The sequence below is a fragment of the Gopherus flavomarginatus genome, chromosome 11 (genome assembly GCF_025201925.1).
Source record: "Gopherus flavomarginatus isolate rGopFla2 chromosome 11, rGopFla2.mat.asm, whole genome shotgun sequence".
Taxonomy (NCBI): domain Eukaryota; kingdom Metazoa; phylum Chordata; order Testudines; family Testudinidae; genus Gopherus; species Gopherus flavomarginatus.
This window is the reverse complement of record NC_066627.1, coordinates 46,967,123-46,989,335: the sequence shown is the minus strand read 5'-3', so window position 1 is coordinate 46,989,335 and position 22,213 is coordinate 46,967,123. Positions and strand designations below refer to the sequence as shown.

The following is a 22,213-nucleotide window of genomic DNA, read 5'->3' as shown; positions in this document are numbered from 1 at the left end:
AAATGTGGAGCTACAGAGGACTTGGATTAGGTTTGGAGCCAAGTCAGGGCCACTATGTGGGTTGAGATCGAATAGTGCCAGCGAATCTCTCAACATATTGGCTGCATCTATACAAGACATCACCACCCCTACCCCAAGGCTTTCTGTTTCTGGATCCAAAACTGTCACTATGTTTAGTTCCAAGGACTCAGAACAGAACCCATGCCCAAGCCCTTGAAATCTGAAGCCGTTTAGAAGTCAGGTCCTCGTTTTGGCCCATTTTTAGTTTCCCATATACAGTTCTGATGCCATATGGTTATACATTGGTTGCATCACTTACATAGCAGAGAGAAGACAATACTGCAGCCTGTCTTAAAAGTGCAATGTACCTATCATCAGACCAGGCAAAGGGTGGTTTGGGTTTGAAAAAAGTACTAGCTGGAAACTTCACTGAGTTTGCAAAACCACAATTGGGGGGGGGGTGTTCAGATCCACTTCTGTTTTGTCTGCACCCCGAAGTTCAGGGAGGGAGAGGGGAAATAGGGTGATAGATAAGTGACAGTGGTTCCAGTTTTGGCTCATACCTATTTTACATAGATGAGAGTCAAACTATGGAAACTTTTGATATTACAAAACCATTCCCTGGTTCTGGTTTTGTTTGCAAAACTCATATCAGGATGAATGATGTGGTCTGATTTTATTCTGTGTATTCTGATGTTGCCCCATCTCTGAAAAAAAACTTATATAAATAAAAGTCACCAGGTACTATGAAGTTGTCAGTCCAAACTGCAGAGGTCATGAACTGAAGAGGAAGATTCTGCTGAATCATGGTCTTGCTATTTGACCTTGGGCAAAGCACTAACTTGATTTCCCTGTGCATGGCTGACCCCAAGCAAATCTTGCTGACAACTCTTCATCCCAGGAAAAGCAAACACACAAATCCCTGGTGCATTCAGTGGGCGTTGCACTTGGTCCAGGCATCATCTGAGCTAAGCTTTCCAAGTTCCACCCACCCACCCAAAATCAAGCCTCTTGTTTTCTCTGCTGTAGAAACTGAGGGATCAATTAATGGCACACTGGAGTGATTTTTCCTAAAAGAGTCAGTCAATCCAAGCCTTTTCCTACACTTGAAAGAAAAATCCAGTACAAGATGCCAGGCTGGACTGCTAAGTAATATTTCACAGGTCTTTGTTCTAATACAACTTGGCGGAGGGGCGGGGGAAGAAAAATGTTCAGTTTTGGGGGCTGGCCTGAGAGATTCTTACTCACTTTTAACGCTCATCACTTCACAGGATCTGACCCAAACTCACTGAAGTCATAGAATAGAATATCAGGGTTGGAAGGGACCTCAGGAGGTATCTAGTCCAACCTCCTGCTTAAAGCAAGACCAAGCCCCAATTTTTTCCCCAGATCGCTAAATGGCCCCTCAAGGATTGAACTCACAACCCTGAGTTTAGCAGGCCAATGCTCAAACCACTGAGCTATCCCTCCCCCAATGGAAGGCCAAGGCTTCAGCCTCCTGGATTATGCCAATGGATTATGTAGTAAAAAATCAAGTGCTGTAGAAGCACCACTGCCCAAGGAAACATGTTATACTCACTCTGAATCATCTGCTCACAAGCCTGGCTAACCAGCTGGTAAATTGTGGCCAGGGATTGTGGTTCACCCTGAAGTAAAATTTAAAATAATTAAATACTTTTGAAATAAAGTGGATAAAAGGTAAGAATGTAAGTTTTATGATGGCACAATCAGTTTGAGCTATCGAGATATTAATTGCCCTGAGATATCGCTGTTTATTCATCAATAGGCTTTGAAACAATAAAATCTTAACTGGTAAATATCAATAATTTTGTTCTTCCCTGCAACCACAAGTTGACTAAATAAATTTTCAGTCATTCTTAAATGAAAATTAACCACAACTGGAGAGTATAGTTGCATATATGTTTATATGGCTTGAAGGCTGATAAGTGTGTTTAGCATATAAATCAGTACTCAGCGATGCTTATATTAATATGATTAAATATAACAACTTTATGTCTTTGCTTCTGAATCTTTAATGAATGAATCTTAACTCCTATGGTCATTACCTGCTGAATAAACAACAATTGCTTTCTGACTTTTTTCTTAACGTTTTTGCACAGCAGGATATAAACTACTTGGAAATAAACATTGATTCTAGCCATAAAAATTCATAACTATAAAAATTGATCCCTTCCAAGCCTCTTTCAAAAACATCCATCTGTGGCTGGTACTGTTGCGATCGCTGTGCAATCTTACACAGAATGAAACAAAAACCGGGCACAAGGCCCGCCCAGGAAAACCAGCAATCACAACATAAAAAAAGTTCACAGAAGAAAGAGCTGGTGAAAAAGGGAGGTGACGAAATGAACAATCAGTATCAGCTTCAAATAGAAAAGTCTTGCACCCAGTCTCGAAGGCCATAGGTGCTGGAAGCAGGGGTGCTGCTGCACTTCCTGGCTAGAAGTAGTAATAGCAACCCAAATACATTGGTTCGACCTTCAACACCCACACTTTAAAAAACTCCTCCAGCACCACTTTCTAAGGGTACATCTACACTGCAAAGAAAATCCCGTGGTGTCAGGCCTCAGGGCCTGTGTCAACTGACTTGGGCTCATGGGACTTGGGTCGTAGTGCTGACAATAGCAATGTGGATGTTCCCACTCAGACTGGAGCGCAGGCTCTGAAACCCTGTGACCGGGGAGGGTCTCAAAACCAGGGCTCTACTCTGAGCAGGAATGTCTACACTGCTATTTTTAGCCCCATAGCGTGATCATGAGTCAATTGACCTGGTCTCTGAGACTTGTGCCATGTGTTTTAATTTGCAGCACAGATGTACCCAAAGACAGGTGCAATGGGAACCAGTGAGAAAGAGGTCCAGTGAAGAGGCTTCTCAGGGCATGAGCCTATTGAAGGTAATGGAACAACTTCCATTGGCTTCAATGTCTGTCAATCTGGTCCTGCATGGCAGGAAACATTGTGGCAAATTCTGTATTTGCATCACCTACAGACAAGGCTTGAGTTTTCCCAGTTCTCATATGTAATTCACAGACTGGATGATTGCAAGCCGGTACAAGAGCTGTGCGCATTCTCTGCCACTCAGTGCTACCTAGCAGTAGACAGGCCATTAAGGAGTGTAAATCTAACTGAAAGTCAATGGAACTTACTCTCCTAAGGCCTAACTCCCACAATCAAGGGAAGGCAGCTGTCTATGTGCTCAAGTCACCCTTGAAAATAGGACTTAGGCACTTGAGAAAATTTTAGGCAGCGTTGCCAGGGGAAAATTCCCCTTCAATATCAGAACCCAGATTTTCAGATTGTGTAAATCCCCTGATTCCAGTGGAACTGCAACTATTTATGATAACTGAGGATCTGACCCACTAAATTTTGTTCTGAGTTAGTCAATTAGCATGTAATACATTTTTATAGAAAAATCCTTAATGGGAGTCAAGTAGTTGGTGGGCTTCCCCCTCCCCCACCATTACTGAGACTAAGCCTGTTGCAATATTCTGTCAGGTTCCCGTGGGACAGTCATTCAGGTGAATGGAAAGTCAAGAAGCAACAGGTAAATGAGAGAGTTCAGCACTGAAATGGCTTAATCACGTCACTGTCACTTGTACAGCTGCTCAGCGTGCGCTGCCCAGTCAGTGCTGCACTCAGGAACTGCACTGCACAATATAAAGCACTCCAAGGAGAAACAACTCACTTTCTCTCCCCTTTCCCCCTTTGGACCAGGCAGACCCTGTTGAGAAAATAGAGCAAAAATAAACACTTCTTAAACTGGGAGGAGGTGAAACATGGAAAATAAAAGGCCAATTTAATAAACGCCGGTATTAGTACAGTACTTTGCTGTTGTGATTCACAAGAGAACAGCCAGCGTTATGTTTATAGGCTAACTCCAAGGTAAGGACCACATCTGCAGTGGATCTTTTCAGGTGCTCCTTCCAAAACTGTAGTCTCAGCCATCTGCATGCACAAAACCCCACAAATGTGAATGCAGATGCACAGGGGAAGCTGATCTGACAGCCCCATTCTTTGATATCTTATGGTTGTATATCGCAGAATTATGCAAAATGCATGTACAAATGTCATTTTGTTTAGTCACAAACATGTGAACCAGTAAATACTGTGGCTGTGGTTAAGGATATATACACTTCCCCCCACCCCACAACAGAAGACCATATTCATACAAATAATGGAGGGTTTTTATTAAGGATAACAACAAATAAGGAGCAACGGGAAAAGACTGATGCCAACAAAAAGGCAGAATCAGAGCTGTCAACACTACAGATCTGCCTTTGATCCAAGGTAAGTTCTCCTCACATGCAAAGAGTTCTTCATCTGAGCTAAAGGGACAACTGCAAAGTTCAGATGTGGGCTAAGGCTTGCCCAAAAAGTTTGGTTCAGGCCTATCTCTAGTGATTTCTTTCTCCAGTCCAGGATCTTACGTAGGAAATTTTTGACCACTGAATTTTATTTAGCTCAGAATCCTGCGGAGGGCCATGCTGCCATGAACAACTAGCCCTGAGTCTACTCCAAGACATTTGTCAGCCAGGTCTTTGATAAATAGTTAAAGTCCCTTCCACCAGAAGAGATGGATCTGACCTAACACCCTCAGAGCTACACACATTCAAACTTTGAGGAAGTTCAGATACAGAGCTGAACTTTGCAGCTGCAGCTCAGTCCGTTTAGAACTCTGTCAGGTTCCATGCTCTCATCAGGCACTCCTCAAGTACCATAACACACACACACCACTTACAGTGGGTCCAACATCACCTGGAGGTCCTCGCTCTCCGCTACTGCCTCGGGAACCTGTTATTCCTTGGAAACCCTGCAGAGATTAAATTGTGAGATGCAGCTACAGAGAAGGCCCAGTCAGCTGCACGCTTTCTTCTTCTGCTACTTGAGGCTGACATCTCCCTATGGCTCCAAGAGCACCAGCAGAATCAGTTTAGAGGGCTCAGTTAAAGGCATTGTGCCCTTAAGGTTTATGTCAGTGCATCATCCAACCATGAAGACAATGTTAAGAGTATATCATGCATGAGTCATGTCATGTTCACATCATTTACAATTACTCTCTCAGTTATGGCCAGGAGAGCAGATGTGAGTTGTGCCCACAACCTGCAAGGTGGTTTTTACCCTTCAGTTTTTAGTTCTTTCATTCTATATTGAGATTATTTTAGTCTTAGCCCAGAGCACATCTATTTTTGGACAGTTAACGCCTCTCGTTTACAGCTGAGCTTCCCTCCAATGTGTAATTGCATCAATAATGAAGAATTGTTTAAAGGAAAAAAAAACCTTGCATGCTCTAGACATCTCTGTCTGCTCCCCAGTTGTATTTCTGCAGTTGCCAGAATTGTATAGGAAAAGAGCCAGTTATTTTCTATATATTTGTAATTTTTCACCCACTGGATTCCAGTCAATAGCGATTGACAGCTATTTAGTGGTCATGGGGAAATGAGATGGAGATTTCACTGCAATTCCTAGTGCACAGGTAGCATCTTTGCTGTTGAAAGGCTGGTCTGGTGGTTCCTGCTGGGACTCGGTGAATCTGGGTTCACTTCCTGTGTCTGTCACGTACTGCCTGAAGTTCAGTAGTAGGTCACTGAGCCTCGCAATCCCTCAGCTCCTTATCTGTAAGGTGGGTACATAATAACTTCACCACCATCCACGGTGTTGAGAGACACTCGACACTAATGTGATTGGAGCCTTATAAATAGGTAGATGAACTCTAAGACTGTCCTTGACGAAACTGAGGCTAGGAATTTGTGCGTGGGAGCAGCTCAGGTCCCACTGGCATGGGCAGAGCTGAGTGAGGACATCTTGCCTGGCATCATGCCCAGCTCCAGCTAGTGACTTCAGTCTAGCATCCTGTATGCCTTAAACTCATCCACCATCTAAGAAAGAGGAACAGTAGCCAGCTGGACCACCTAACCCTCTGGCAAAGCACATGTCCCTCTAGAGGCTGCCTACTAGCTAAGTTGTCTACTGCTACCAGCTCACAGAGTTACTCCTGAAGCTGAAGTGGTAGAGGTCTCTGCTGCAGTGCTGAAGATCCCAGATTCTAACCCTGTGATGACCCATGCCAGGAGGTGGTTACTTTGGCTCCAGTGGAAAATGCAGCAAGTCAGCAGGAAGTGAAAGTTATTGCTGATGACAAGCTTTGTACTGACAGTTTGTGCAAGCTCTTACCCTGGGTCCTGGTGGCCCCGGAGGCCCTGCTGTGCCTTCCAGTCCTCTCATCCCCTGCAAACCCAACAGTGTGTTAACGAGAGGGTCCTCACAGCATTGGTGAGAGCTGAGGGTGCAGTGATGTGATGCCTTACTCCAAATGCTGTTTAGCCAGGGCTTATCAATGAAACATAACAACTGCCAAGGACGTTGGCAACTGCTCAGCCACATAAATCTAGCTGAAGAATTTTTGGGCCAAATTTGGGATGTCTGGATCATCAATTCACCCATCCCTGCTGCCACAGGCTTGGCCTGTGCTAGCAACATCAACTGTTGGGCGGAGAGTAGAGAAAACTGTGAATGCTGCCTCTTGACAGCAGAATATCCATGCTTCCTCCAAGATGCTGTGAGAAGAATAGGACCCCAGAGCTCTTTGCTAGGTAAGGTGTCATGGGGGAAATACCCAGAGAGTAAATCTCTAATTCACCATCTCAAGCCAATTCCTCCCCTCCCACCGTACACTCTGCCATGCACTTTTTACAGGAAGTGGTGCAGATATAGTCTGGCCAAAATTTTCAAATCTGAGTGAGTAAAGTTAGGCACCCAAGTCCATATTTGTGCACCTAAAAGCAGGCCAGTTTTCAGAGGTGCAGTGCAACCTCAGTTTCCCCCACACTTTAGGACCTGTGGGTGCTCAGCATCTCTGCAAATCAGGCCACAAATGGAGTGTTAGGTGCCCAGATTTGAAAATCTGGGTCTGTGTGTTTTACCTTTGCACCCTGAATGCCATCTCTGCCTGGAGCTCCCTGGACACCAGGAATACCCTGGAAAACAGAATTGCTGGTTAAGGCTGGCATCCAGCAATTACATCCCACTTCATATTTTTAATGGTGGAAATAGAGGCAACCACCAAAGAGGACAATCAAGCACAGCAGAACAAAAGAGAAACAGCACTAAAATGTCAGTGAAATTTCATTTTCAATTGGCTCTGTTTTCCGGTATATGAAACTCAACACCGCCTCATTCACCATCATAAGGTCAGACTCCTCTTCTCTCTCCTCCCCTATGCCTTACATTTTAATAGCACCTTCCATAATAGGGAGTCCCAAAAGAATTTTACAGGCCCAACTGGATCTCCTGCCTCTTCTGCACTGGGGATATTTAGGAAGTGTTAGAGAGGAGGGGTGGAAGCCAGCCTGCTGGCTCTGCCATTGCTTTACTGTTCGTCCACCGCCCAGTTTATTCTTCAGGGAAATGGGCCCAATAATACTTGCAAGGTTGGTGGGAGGCTGAACTGATTCACGTTTGCTAAGCTCCTGTGCGGGCTCGGATGTGAGCGCACAACAGCAGTGCAAGGTGTTCCTGCAGATTTCCTGTGTGATGGAGATATGGTTTCAAAGTGGGGATGGCAATAATGACAGATAATTCCTTGGATCTCAGATGTTCAGCAGTAAAATAGGTCGCTCTTTGAGTCAAAGGAGTGATGTCGATTATGTTACCTGCATGCCTGGGATTCCAGTGTCTCCTTTCTCCCCTTTAATTCCTGGTGGCCCCTGGAACCAAAATGTAACAATAGAGTTGCATGTATTCTGCCCCACCCCTTAAGTTGGGCAGACGCCTATCTCTCCATGGCTACTCACCACTAATGGTCAGTTCAGCATGGCCAGGAACCCAACTACCTCCACATACCCTTTGAAGGGATTCTTGCACACCTCCATATCTGACCCTTTTGCCTGGCATTTGCATGCAAGTTTGTGTGTCTATCCACATACATGCAAGTGTATATTGCTTCTCTAACACTTGCCCATTGCTTCTCTAACCATGATGACTGTGCTACTGAAATTTTAATACTCCGTTGGACACTTCAAGGGCTAGGCTAGGGATCAGCTATCCCCCATGGCCAGTTTTTAAACCAGAATTTAGCGTCTTGTCAACATTAGGAAAACTAGATATCCCTGTAATAGCAACAGCAAAGCTGGTAGTAGCAGCATTGTAAGCAGTGGTGTAGCTAGGGCTGAGGTTTTTTGATCAACACATCCCTGTAACAAAACCAGACCCCTCATACAGATGTATCTTTCACACAGAGCAAAAGGTGAGATAACAGCAATGGGAGAGATCACGTACCACTGGACCCTGCATGGTGATTCCTTGGGAGCCTGGTGACCCTTGTTGTCCACCAGGACCCTCTGGTCCGGCTTGTCCTGGAGGACCTGGCTCACCCTAAAGCCAGTCAAAAAAATGAGACCAAATGTGGGGAGGGACACCAGTGACTTCCACACGCATTGACTGCACTGTATGACCGGTGTCAGCACAAAGCAGCTACTGGATGCAAAAGGAAGAGACAAGGCCTGGAAGTGTCCAGTATCCTCTGCTGCACAGCCCTTTGCCTTTGCAGTCCGAGGTTTTGAGTCCAGGGAAGTCAATGGTAAAACTCGCACTGGTTGCCAGGGAAGCAAGAGCAGCCCTGCCCTATAGCAAATTATTCTAGCAATTGGAGCTGGTCAAAAAATGGAGGGTGGGAAGGAGAGAAAGTCCCACAAAGATTTCCGAAAACGGTGTCCATTTTTCAATGTCTTTTTCTGACCAGCTCTATCAATGATGCTGGCTTCTGTGCAGAAAAAGGACAGCAGTGTAGGGCGGGGGAGTGGTTCCCTTGCTTCTTTACTGGATTCTCTCAATCATGCTTTGTTGAGTAACACATAGCAAATGCTCTGGATGTGGATTTCAGTGCCTTCCCCACCCCCCAAATTCCAGGTCGTTCAGATCCAGCCTTTTGTTTCATACTTGTCTCTGCTCCTTTTCCACAGAGATATACCCAGTTTCCGTGGCTCTCCCTGTACTTCACACCTTTCCCAAGCACGTCGAGGCACGAGGTCAAATCAGCCACGCATGGCAGGGAGAATAAGAGCACCACAAAACAGGGATGAACGTTTTCTGATAGAGTCAGGTTGTTTTCTTAGAAAGAAGCTTATCGGATCTATGTAGTTAAATCAACACAACTGGGTGTCTGGAGAATTTTGGAGCAGGGATCACGTCTATATCGCACAGCTCTGAGCATCTACTTGGGGTTTAAATAACCATGTCATTTTCTATTCGATTACAGACATTTTCATTGTTCTGTTTCTCAAAATCTCTGGATCCCTGAGCTAAGCAGCAAGAAGGCTCAATCATTAATGTAGGGATGAATTCAGACCTGAGGTGAGTAAATGTAAATCAATTGAAGTTAAGGGAGTTGCACTTTCTCACCCCAGGTCTGCGTATGACCTATAGCTGCCTGAAAGAATATCGGAGGCAGAGTGCTGTCATTGCTCACCTTCGGCCCTGGTTCCCCTTGTTCCCCTTGCGGTCCTCTTCTCCCAGGACTGCCCTGCCAAAGTGGGACAAAGCACAAGACTCTCTTGTTATTAATATTAAGTAGTGTCTGTACTGCGGTAGTGCTTGTACTGCACACACACGTCAGAAGATGCTCCATGCTCCCGCATTGCTTGCTAGAAGGGGATGTGACAAACAGAGCAGGAAGCAGAAGGTAACAGCGAGATACTAGTGAGTGTGAAAAGCAGCAGTCACTGCACATCTGCTGCCGGACCATCCATCGCAGCAGAGATTTGAAGGGAGGACATTGAGGTGGCTTTGTGGAGGCTTATTTCTTCCAGGCATGAGGAGCAGCACAGGAGAAAGCCTGAAGTTGCTTGGTTTTGTAACTGTAACAAACGGCTGCCGAAGGCGACATCGGTAGCATTGAGGGTTAACTCGCTGTGGTTTTGCACCTCTACAGAAAATCTAGGACGGAAGCAACTTTTCTGCTCCATCTGCTTCATTCCAGAGCAGCGTGGGTGGCTCTGCGAATGGTGACGTTGACACAAATCAAAGAGGTCAGGTGAGAGGTGGCCCCCAAGAGGCTCCGAAAGCAGATCCGAATTTGGGTTTCACCCAATTTTTTAAGGACTCAGATGCGGCGTTCTAGTGAATCCCCATCTCTAGCTCACACTCAGCTCAGCCCACATGGGAACTGCAATCGTGAAAGCTCTCACTGCGGTCGTGAGTGGATGCGTAAAGCTCCTCTCATGCTCCCAGCACATAAATATGATGGCCTTGCCGCCATATGGCACTAGGTAAGTCTGCCACAAATGCATTTTGAGAGGGCTGAACAGTAACAAGCAGGAAATGGTTGCATCCCCTGTGGCAAGCTCCTCTCAGGTCAATGGTGTAAGAGAGATTAGAATCAGATCCTCCGTAGTTTAGCATATTCCATAAAAAGGAAAGGTATTCAGTGGGACCATGGAAATGCAACGGAAGCATTTCGTGATGGCACTGAGATTACACACTTATTTCTCAAAGTGCTTCTCACGAAGTGATGCTGATTAATCTCTATTCCAGCCACTTGTAGCAAGCTGGGGATGGGACAGCAGCTCATACTTGTACAGACTCTAGACACACATTCTACTTTACATAAGCTCCAGATGAGCACTTTCACAGAAGGGAAGGGTAGTGTATCCAGGGAGACCTGGTTTATCTGCGCATCTGCATAACCACTGGATCTAAGAGGAATCTAATCTTCTAGCATGTACAGGTGCTGTATGAACTATTGACATTTTAATCTGATGGCTTCTGTTCGTGAATCTAAATAGCAGTGGATTTGGATTAAGCAAGTCTGACTAAGAGCTTTGCTAGAGGTTGTTTATGGGGTGCCCCAAAGGGGCCTATCCCTGAGAAGGAGCTCATTAAGGAAGAGTGGATATGCATGAGACATCCTTGCTCACTATGGAATTACTTTAGACATGTTTAGTGCAAATCGATCAGAGTTTCATGATGCATGAAGCATGTGTGTCATAACTATATTCGCAATCATGGTGAAAGAAAACCCCTTACTCCCCAAAAGGGCACTGAAGAGACATTTAAATTAGAAGGCCGCATGGGTTCATAACTATGCGGGTAGCAGGTAATCATAGGACTGGAAGGAACCTCGACAGGTCTTCTAGTCCAGTCCCCTAGACTTGTGGCAGGACTAATTATCTAGACCATCCCTGACAGGTGTTTGTCTAACCCGCTCTTAAAAATCTTCAATGCTGGAGATTCCACAACCTCCCTAGGTAATTTATTCCAGTGCTTACCCACCTTGACAGTTAGGATGTGTTTCCTAATGTCCAACCTAAACCTCCCTTGCTGCAATTTAAGCACATTGCTTCTTGTCTTATCCTCAGCTGTTAAGAACAATTTTTCTCCCTCCTCCCTGTAATAACCTTTTATGTACTTGAAAACTGTTCTCATGTCCCTTCTCAGTCTTCTCTTCTCTAGACTAAACAAACACAACTTTTTCAATATTCCCTCTTAGGTCATGTTTTCTAGACCTTTAATCGTCTTCATTGCTCTTCTCTGGACTTTCTCCAATTTGTCCACATTCTTCCAAAATGTGGCGCCCAGAACTGGACACAAAACTCCAGTTGGGACCTAATCAGCATGGAGTAGAGCGGAATAATTACTTTTCATGTCTTGATTACAACACTCCTGCTAATACATCCCAGAATGACGTTTGCTTTTTTTTGCAAGAGTTTTACACTGTGGACTCATATTTAGCTTGTGGTCCACTATGACCCCCAGATCCCTTTCTGCAGTACTCCATCCTAGGCAGTAATTTCCCCATTTCGTATGTGTGCAACTAATTGTTCCTTCCTAAATGGAGTACTTTGCATTGTCCTTATTGAATTTCATCCTATTCACTTCAGACCATTTCTCAGTTTGTCCAGATCATTTTGAATTTTAATCCTATCCTCCAAAACACTGGCAACCCCTCCCAGGTTGATATCATCCGCAAACTTTACAAGTGTACTCTCTATGCCGTTATCTAAATCATTGAGGAAGATATTGAACAGAACCAGACCCAGATCTGATCCTTGCAGGACCCCACTCGTTATGCCCTTCCAGGATGACTGTGAACCACTGATAACTATTCTCTCGGAATGGTTTTCCAACCAGTTTTGCACCCACCTTATAGTAGCTCCATCTAGGTTGCATTTCCCTAGTTTATTTATGAGAAGGTTATGCGAGACAGTATCAAAAGCCTTACTAAAGTCAAGACGTACCACGTCTACCGCTTCCCCCCTACCACAAGGCTTGTTACCCTGTCAAAGAAAGCTATCAGGTTGGTTTGACACAATTTGTTTTTGACAAATGACATACTGTGATGAAGCAATGAGCTGTGTAATTAAAATTTCCAATGGAATTAACCACTAGTTATTATGTAACAAACAGTTGTTCCTTGTTAATTATGAAATTGACCTCACAGATGAATCCTAATATTTAAAAAGTTTAAAAGTGCTAGTCCTGTTTATTGGCATCAAAAGGGCACATAGGCTTCTGCCCTGTCCCCTCGCTCCAGGAAGAAGTGACTCCACACCCAGTCGGGCAGGCCCTTTTCTCAGGCCTTCGACTTTAAAATTAGCACAGCACAATTGTCCCTTCCCCCCTACTCAGGGTCTTCCTCAGGGGCCTATCTACTCCCTACTGGGTTTCATACTAGAGGCCACCTGTCTGAGAGTCCAACCCTGCTCCAGAGCTGCCCGCAGGAGCCAGCCAGCTTCCTGTTGTCCTGTTCCCCAACCCCAGTGGTTTCCTATCAGCACCTCCCTGCTCCTGGCAGCTTTCTCCTCCACTGGGCCACCAGCTGGCTTTTGTAAGCACTTGATCACTAGCCGCTCTCTCTCAGCTGGGAGGGAGCTGATCCTTCGCAGATGAGGCTGGGCCCAACTCCCCTTAAAGAGCCGGCCACCCTGTAACAGGATATTGTTAAACTATATTTATTTGACACAGAGAAAGATTTTTTCTACATTGTGGAAGATTCTCTGGGCTAGATTTTCAGCCCTCAGCTTCTTCATGCAAAAATTCCAATTGCAATCTGCATGTGCAAATACCTGCTAGGTATTCCCATGCCTGCTCTTGTTGTTTAAACAGTCCTGTGGGGAAATGTTAACATTTGCACCCAAAAAACCCGTTGCGGCAAGTGAGTGCATGCATTACATGTACATGGGGGGAGAGTAGGTACAGCCTTGGTTGTAAATGTTCCCCTCTCTCTGTGTAATGTGCATTATGAAACACAGAATTTGTGGTAATTATACAATTTTTCTGCAGTGACTGAAAAACAGATAGGAACAACCAGAACTTCTGAGAGCCAGAGTCAATACACACTCCCCCTACATTAAATTTTGATTGAATCGAGCCCTGAATTCAGTTGGATTCAAGGTTGCCATGCCATGCCTTTTGCATTTCAAGTGTTCATACAGGGTTTTGGAGCTTCCTATCCAATATATCTTTACAGACAGACAAAAAGGGGAGCTGACCTTTCTTCTCTAAGAGGATTAGTACAGTAATACTCTCTCTGCCCCCAGCTGTCACTGTCGCCTTGCAAGATAACTTATTTCGCTTTGGCAGTAGGAGAGGGAAATGAAAGGAAAGGCCTGCCCAGGTTGAGATGGCTGCCTTGAGAGAGACAAACATCAGCAGTTTTTATATTATTCAGCATTTTAAAAATACAAATACCTATGCAGAGATGGGCTTGGACCACGATGCCAGCTCCATGCAACCTTTGCTTTGTTGGCATTTGATATTTGGATCGATATATTCTGGCTTCATTGCACCTCTGATATTAAGGGGTCTGCCAAGATTGTGAGTTCATGGCAGGGACCTTGTCCTTTGCACATGGCTGTGAAATGCCACATGGATGCCACACAATATGAACATTTCTAGGAACAAATGTGAGAAGGCAAACTTACAGGGGGCCCTGGAGGACCTGGCAGGCCTGGGATACCTGAAGTGCAGGTGCAGGAAGGAGTCAAGGTAGGGCAGGTCTCTTCATTTCTCTGAAAGAAAGAAAGAAAGAAAGAAAGAAAAGAAAGAAAGAAAGAAAGAAAGAGAAAGAAGGAAGGAAGAAATTTTGGGTAACATTCTCAAAAATTCAGTACCATTTTCATGACTCAGGCATTGAAAGTAGGGTTGTCGATTAATTGCAGTTAACTCACATGATTAACTCAAAACAATTGTGATTAATCGCAGTTTTAATTGCACTATTAAACAATAGACTACCAATTGAAATGTATTAAATATGTTTGGATATTTTTCTACATTTTCAAATATATTGATTTCAATTATAACACAGAATACAAAGTGTACAATGCTCACTTTGTAATAAAAATAATATGAATATTTGCACTGTACAAATGATAAACAAAAGAAATTGTATTTTTCAGTTCACCTCATACAAGTACTGTAGGGAAATCTCTTTATTGCGAAGGTGCAATTTACAAATACAGATTTTTTTTTGTTACATAACTGCACTCCATAACAAAACAATGTAAAACTTTTCAGCCTGCAAGTCCACTCAGTTCTACTTCTTATTCAGCCAATTGCTAAGGCAAACAAGTTTGTTTACAGTTATGGAGATAATGCTGCCCGCTTCTTATTTATGTCACCTGAAAGTGAGAACAGGCTTTCTTTTGCATGGCACCTTTGTAGCTGGCATTGCAAGATATTTATGTGCCAGATACGCTAAACATTCATATGCCCCTTCATGCTTTAGCCACCATTCCAGAACATGCTTCCATGCTGATGACGCTTGTTAAAAAAAGAATGCATTAATTAAATTTGTGTGTAGCAAAGTGACAACTCACCGGTGCAGCACCTCCTGCTGGTCATCTGGGAATTAGCTCTTTTCCAGCATTTGGAGCGTCCTCTGCAGGCCAGTGTCTTGCCTGCCGCTGGCCCCGTGTTCCTCCCAGACCCCAGTGCCATTTACCTTGGGGTTCTGCCCCAGCAGTACTCCTATACTCTTGGTCTCCCCTCCCTGGGAACCCCCAACCCTCTAAACCCACTTTGCCTCGGTGGCTACTGCCAGTCATCATCTAGCCCCCGCTCACTGGGGCAGACTGAAGTCTGTAATGGCCACTCATCATGGCAAGGGGTTAGGATCTGCTGCCTTTACCTATCCTCAGGCTGCCCCTCTGCAGCCCCAGTACCTTTTGGCCTTAAAGCAAGGCCTGCAGCCTGGGGGTTTTACCAGGCTGGAGCTCCCCACCTCCCTTGCCCTATTCCCCAGCCCTGCTCCCTCCAGGGCTACAGTGAGACTCCTCCAGCTTCTGGCCCACGGCCCTCTTATCAGGGCCAGCTGGGCCCTGATTGGGCTGGTCACAGCTGTGGCTGCCTCCCCAAACAGCCTAGCCTGGCTGTTTTGAACCCGTTCTCCAGGAGTGGGGCAGCTGCCCCACCACATTGTGACTGAACTCCTTGAGGGAGAATTGTATGTCTCCCGCTCTGTTTTACCCACATTCTGCCATACATTTCATGTTATAGCAGTCTCGGACGATGACCCAACACGTTGTTCATTTTAAGAACATCTTTACCACAGATTTGACAAAACGCAAAGAAGGTACCAATGTGAGCTTTCTAAAGACAGCTACAGCACTTGACCCAAGGTTTAAGAATCTGAAGGGCCTTCCAAAATCTGAAAGGGATGAGGTGTGGAGCATGCTTTCAGAAGTCTTAAAAGAGCAACACTCTGATGTGGAAACTACAGAACCTGAACCACCAAAAAAGAAAACCAACCTTCTGGTGATGGCATCTGACTCAGATGCCGAAAATAAATAAGCATCAGTCCACACTGCTTTGGATTATTATCGAGCAAAACCCATAATCAGCATGGACACATGTTCCCTGGAATGGTCGTTGAAGTATGAAGGAACATATGGATCTCTAGTACATCTGGCACATAAATAGCTTATGACACCAACTGCAACAGTTCCACATGAATGCTAGTTCTCACTTTCAGCTGACATTGTAAATAAGCAGCAGGCGGCATTATCTCCCGCAAATGCAAACAAACTTTTTTGTCTAAGCAATTGGCTGAACAAGAAGTAGGACTGAATGGACTCGTAAGCTTTAAAAAGTTTTCCATTGTTTTATTTCTAAATGCAGTTTTTTTTGTATATAATTCCATATTTGTAATTTCAACTTTCATGATAAAGAGATTCCGCTACAGTACTTGTATTAGGTAAACTGAAAAATACTGTTTCTTTGGGTTTTTACTGTATAAATATTTGTAAAAAAAATAAATATAAAGTGAGCACTGTACATTATATTTGAAAATGTAGAAAATAGCCAAAAATATTTAAATAAATGGTATTCTATTATTAATTGCGCAATAAATTGCACGATTAATTTTTTTAATCATTTGACAGCCCTAACTGAAATTAAATGGTACTTAGCCTCCTAAGTCCCTTTTGAACATGGGACTTAGGCACCGCTGAAAATTTTATTTATCATTCCAGTACTTAGCTGGATTATATTTCCCATGATGCACCATGGTCTCCCCTCTTGGTGATATGAGGCAGTGCTTCATGGGAGTCCAAGGGCCATGGTGCATTATGTGAGATAAAGTCCAGCTGAGACACAATATTCAAATTGAAATATTTTGGTTTTCATTTGAAGTATTTCAATTTTAAGCTCAAAACCAAAACATTTTTGGATTTTGAGCATTCATTTTTTCAGTGAAAATCAAAATTTTCTGCAGATAGCAGATGGTTTGTGTTAAAAATTATGTTTAATCAAAGACCCAATTTTCCATCAAAAAACAATTTATAAAGGGAAATTTTCCAACCAGCCCTACATTTTCTAGTCACTGAAATTTACAATAAATATATCCTGAGGAAAACAATCAATCTACTCCTTTCTAAATATTTGCCCACAAAACAAACCACCTCTCAGTTCAGGAGTAAAACTTTTTTTGTGTGCAGTAGAAGCCCAGGGGCGGAAAGGAATAGCAGGGAAATGTTATAACTTCAATGACAAATTCGGGATTTCCAGTTCACGGGAGAATTTGAAATATCAAAAAATCCCACAAACTGGAAATCCCAAGAAAAAAATCTTTCAGAAACCTGACACATGGCCCTTCCAAAACCAGATATACTTGCCAGAACCCTGGCATCTGCTTCGTAAAACTGACACTCTTGTCCGCTGAATGTCAATTTCAGGCAGCAGCTGCTGGCGGTCCCATGCAGGCTATCCCAGGCCAGAGACCCTGGGGCTTTCAGATTCTTGGGCCAGCTGGTCCCCAAAGCTATTTTCACCAATCATTTTAGGTTTGATGAATTGGCATTTTCTGATGAAGCTTTGTTTCATCAGAAAAATGTCCAACCGGCTGTAGTTATAACTCAGAAATGAAGGCCAATAGCAGAGCTGTGTGACTGACAGCGCTGGCTTAGTAGATCTGATTCAAGTCAGGAATTACGTGCCCTGGTGGAGATGTGTTTGAGAAGCTCTCTTATCTGCTGAAGCCAACAGGCATTTTATTATTAATTTCACTGGGAGCAGACGCAGACGCACTTGGCCTTAGCTCTAGCTAGTTTTATCAGTTTCTTGGAAAAAAATAAAAGTTCATCTTCTGGCCCTACCAAAATTCTATTTAAAGTGTCATTTCCTTGTGACACACTCCCTAGTCTCATCCCAATGAGCACATAGGTCAGTCACATCTTACCAGTGCCGGGACATCACAACATCTATCTTCCTCTGCCGAGGAGTCACTGCAAACAATCTGTAAAGACTGCAGCTGGAACTGTTGAGCAAAGAGAATTAGACTAGTCATGAGAAGAGTTACAAATGTGACAGGTGGGTTGGCTATGCAACCTGCCATTTCCATGGCCATACATAATTATTCTACCCGCTGCTGGAGAAGAGAGGCCCCCTAACAAGAATTTAGGTGTAGAAAAAAGGATAGAACTGCACTGTTGTTTTTTTTTAAATATAGTGCCTCCAGGTGTCCTGATGAACAGCAATTATGCAGGCTAATGCCCCAGTTATTGTATGTTCCCAACAATAGGTCACGCCAAGTCTTGTTAAGATGCCAATGAGAATAATAGCTCATCCTACTGCAAGCCGCAGGGTGATCTGTCAAGAAGTTGTATAAGTTCTTGGCCACTTCTGGCTGCAGCAGAATGTAAAAATAACCTTATGTAAGAGACTATCATGAGCTTTCTCCCCTTCCCCCTACCCACCACCCATACAGACACATTCTTCCAAAGGCAATTGTACAAACTGCAGACACAAGGCAATGGATACAGAATTTAAAAGGGGCGGATGGTCATTGGACTGCATTGCAAGTCTCAGGCCTCTGAGGCCAGATCCTTGCAAAGTGAACTCTGTCAGATCATCCATGCTAACAATACCTGTTTCCAATTTACTCACATTTCAGCAGTGGCAGCCGCTCCCAAGGCCCCGGGTAATTGGCTTCAACACAAACCAAAATGTAAAAAGACAACTTTGCTCTGCTGCCACTCAAGAAAGTGGAAGAAGAACAAAAACAGCAGATATTCCTGGGAGATGCATCCTCCCCCTCCATATAAATATGCCCTCCTTCTCAGCCTCTCTCTAGACTGCCAGATCTTTCCGTTTTGATTAGCAAAAGAGCAAATGCAGCATGAAACCAAAAAAAGAAAAAAGAGGGGGGGGAGATATATTTAAAACCCACAGTTTTTTAAAAATGCCATTTTTACCAAATCAAATCTCCCCCCCCCCAGGCATTTAATGATGGGTGAGTGGTGCGACTGGAGGAGTGGGATGTGCAGCATATGGCTATAAAATGAGCCCCATACATCAAATGGCACTTAGAGATGTCTTAAATAAGGTTTGGTGATAACCAGTAATGAGGCACTCTGTCTCCTCAAGGGCAGCAGAGCTGCAGAAGACATGAAACTTTGTTAGGCTTGAAGCATGACGGGAGTAGAGACGGTCTGGGCTGCTCATTAGTAGCTCTTCAATGAGTGGATCCAGCTAGCTAAGCTGCTAAAAGGAAAAACCAGGGAGGGATAAAGGATATTTTCCTCCAAGGCAGAGATCTGACACGGCTGCTGTCAGTCTAAACCACCACAGTATTTCTTTGGCAAATAAAATTAGAGCTGCTTGAATCCTGCTTTGTTATGAATCTGTTCCATATCGTATTGCTCATTCCTTTGATGGCATTTCTCATGGTACGTTGCATGACTCCACTTCCTCCTGGTGTTAGCTGAGGCTGCATGCAATACAGACGGGCCAGATTGCTTGTGCAATGCTGCCTTCAGGTGTGGAAGGCTGCAGCCAGCTGATCTGTTCTTATTTGCACCCCCTAGATCTACAGTCAGAGTGCTGTGGAGCAGGCACCTAATTCATCCTTGCCCTGCGCCTGTGTAATTATTCAAACCAATGCAAATAATTCCCATGAAATCAGTGGGAGTCAGGTGCCAAAATACCTTTGAGGATCTGGGCCAAGGGGCAGAAAACTACCAGATCAGCCACTGGAGTGTTTCTACACTTATTTTGCAGCGGTGGAAATGGCAACATGAGGTATAAGGCAATGAAGAATCAGATTCAGGGTGTTTTTTGTCTCTGGTGCTTGTTTTTCTCATGGGTCAATCAGCCCAAGACCATTGATCTTCAGGGCACGGCACAAAGCCAAGATGTTTATTTTTTTCCTTTACCTATGGGGCAAAAGTGGGCTTATGTTTGCAACTGAGTCTGGTGTTGAGACGGTTTTTTGGTGACTACTCTGAGTATTGTTTTACAGTCATTCAAGGACAGTCATTCAGGAACAGTGCACTTTTGAGAATTTTAGACCAAATGAAACCCATCTGAATGCGTTGCCCCCGTGATGACTAGTATGTGGCTGCTGCCACTCCATGGGAGCTGACGTATAAAGCCTTCTCTTTTCGAAGCAATCTAGTAATCTTCCTGCCTTTTTCAGCCAAGTGCAACAGGATCTGTATATCCTCAGTTTCCAAGATTGTGCAGTATTAAAGCCTCGTGTAAGCTCCTCACCCACAGATCAGGGTGCGAGCTGATGTGACTATGTATCACACACGTGCTGCACTACATCTCGTCACAAACTCCCAAAGGTAGGAGGAGAGAGTGCAAAACATTGCATTAAAAATGCTCATCAAATTTCAAAAGCTGCATAGGTGTATAACACTTCCCTACTTTACAGGGGGAGCTCAACAGAAGAGCAATGGGGAGAGGGGACCGTAATTCTATTCTGATTTGTATTCCAGCCAGCCCTGAATTTAGACACAAGACTCCTCATTAAAATTGATAAACACTGTACTTACCGCTGCTGACCCACTCCTGGGTCCTCTGGTTCCTGTCAGTTTTCCTAGCATGATGAAGCCAGCTGTGGAGACGCTTCCCATAGCATTGATTGGTTTCTCTGCTATTTTCTTACAGTCCAAGTAGAGTTTGATCCTGAAATGGCTCACAGCTATGTGCACCTGGATAACAATTAAAAATAGATGCGTTAGACCTCACCTGTTGGATGGAGGATTCTTTTTAATCATGTATCTGGCAGAGTTCATATCCACTTTGGCAAGCAAAGGCATCTTTTTTTGTGCCTGTAATGATCACCAATGATATTGGGTGAACGCCCTAAAGAGTGAACTCCTCTATGGACAATAATACCTTGTCCTAAGGGACATCAAAACCATTGGAGAATCAAAGTTTCAGATGACTGAGGGGTAGAGGGGGCTAGTCCAACCAGCACTGAAGTCTGCACTCAGGATCTCCTATTTTTAGCTCCACTGACTATGAACAGGGGGCCAGTTTTCCCAGGGACAGTCAGCTCCTCACTCCCCAACACTCCTGCAGAGTTTAGGAGCTATGCAAGAGAAGAGCTCTTCTTCAGATTCCCAGGCCTCTTCCCCAGCCAGCCCTGAGCAAGCCAGGAATCCTTGTGCGCAGAAGCCTTCAACCGATAACAGGGTCAGTAACGATGGCGAAAAGCTTCTGTCAAAACAACAAACAGCCCACTTTGTGCACTGAAGGCTTTGGAGCACAGGACTTGTGGCTTCCTCTAGGCCAGCTCTTGGGATGGAGAAAAGGAACGCAGAATAGGGCTGAGAGCTGGAGCATAGTTCCTTCACAGTCAAACCCTGAAAGACATACACGAGTTCAGGGTAACCAAGAGTTTGAGTAAGCAGAGATACGGTTAATCAGACTTTGATTGCACCTGAAGAGCCATAGGAGCCCACTGTTGGATGTCAGCCCTCTTCTGGAGGAGCCATTCCTGGAGTTCTGATGTGAAGTAGATCAGCCTCCATAATTAGTTTAGTCCATGGGTTGTCTACTGGGACAGTTGTTAAGTAGTGCAGGGCAATTTTTTTTTGGCAAATAGAGGTTTGCTGAAAAATGCATTTTTTCAAAACTCCTCAACTATTCATGAATTTGGGTAGAATTCAGCAAAAGTTTTAGCTTGGAAAAAAATAAAAAGGAAAGGTTTAACCATTTTGTTCTGATGTTTCTGAAACAGAATGTCTTGACATTTTGAAACGAAATAGTGTTTTGTTTTGAAATGCAGCTAATTTACAACCAAAAAAAAAAAAAAGTGAGAAAACACTCCCAAAATGACCTGAAACAAAATGAAAAATTGTTTTGTCTGACTCAAATCAAACAAAAAAAGTCAATTTCAGCTGGAACCAAACCACATTTCCCCCCCTCCCACCAAAGTTTTCAGTTTGACTCTCAAACCAAAAATTCCATTATTTGCTCAGGTCTAGTTGTAAGGTGCTAATTTGGGTGGAGGGTTTTAATTTCTACATTAAAAAAAAAAAAGTCGGGGACAATTTTGATGAAAATTTAAAAAAAAATGTTCCCTTATTTTCAGTCAAACAAGTGAACATTTTCTAAGTTTTTGAAGTTCAATTAATTAATTAATTAGAAGGGCACAGGGAATTATTATTTTTTCCCTCCCAGCCAGTTACCTGGTCCAGATTTGAAGTGGTTAACTGGTGGTGAAAGAATACTCCATTAGCAGTCCCTGAGACACGCTATGAAAGGCCTCTGCTTTAATACAAAGATCTCTCTTTCTACCCCACATGAAAATGCAGGACTTTTCTTTCATAATCTTCTAATGCTGTTCTCAGTCTCACATTTATTATTTTGTTTGGAAGGTGGTTATTAACAGCAAATACAAAGATGATGTTTGGTACAGATGGGAAAAAAAGAATGTGTTTCTTTCTTGCATATTTAACAGAAAACTGTATAG

General features: G+C 43.9%; 1 protein-coding gene across 1 annotated transcript in view; it reads right to left on the bottom strand.

Moving 5' to 3' along the window:
- Positions 1-22,213, bottom strand: part of COL20A1 (collagen type XX alpha 1 chain) — a 99,183-nt gene that overhangs the window by 7,926 nt on the left and 69,044 nt on the right. Inside the window, exons 26-36 of the mRNA XM_050918713.1 lie at positions 20,286-20,444; positions 17,687-17,764; positions 13,935-14,021; positions 9,482-9,535; positions 8,293-8,388; positions 7,668-7,721; positions 6,939-6,992; positions 6,190-6,243; positions 4,757-4,828; positions 3,704-3,739; positions 1,580-1,646 (exon numbers count right to left, since the gene is read on the bottom strand). Of these exons, the coding sequence (XP_050774670.1) occupies positions 1,580-1,646; positions 3,704-3,739; positions 4,757-4,828; positions 6,190-6,243; positions 6,939-6,992; positions 7,668-7,721; positions 8,293-8,388; positions 9,482-9,535; positions 13,935-14,021; positions 17,687-17,764; positions 20,286-20,444 (811 nt within the window). The remainder of the gene's footprint in view (positions 1-1,579; positions 1,647-3,703; positions 3,740-4,756; positions 4,829-6,189; positions 6,244-6,938; positions 6,993-7,667; positions 7,722-8,292; positions 8,389-9,481; positions 9,536-13,934; positions 14,022-17,686; positions 17,765-20,285; positions 20,445-22,213) is intronic.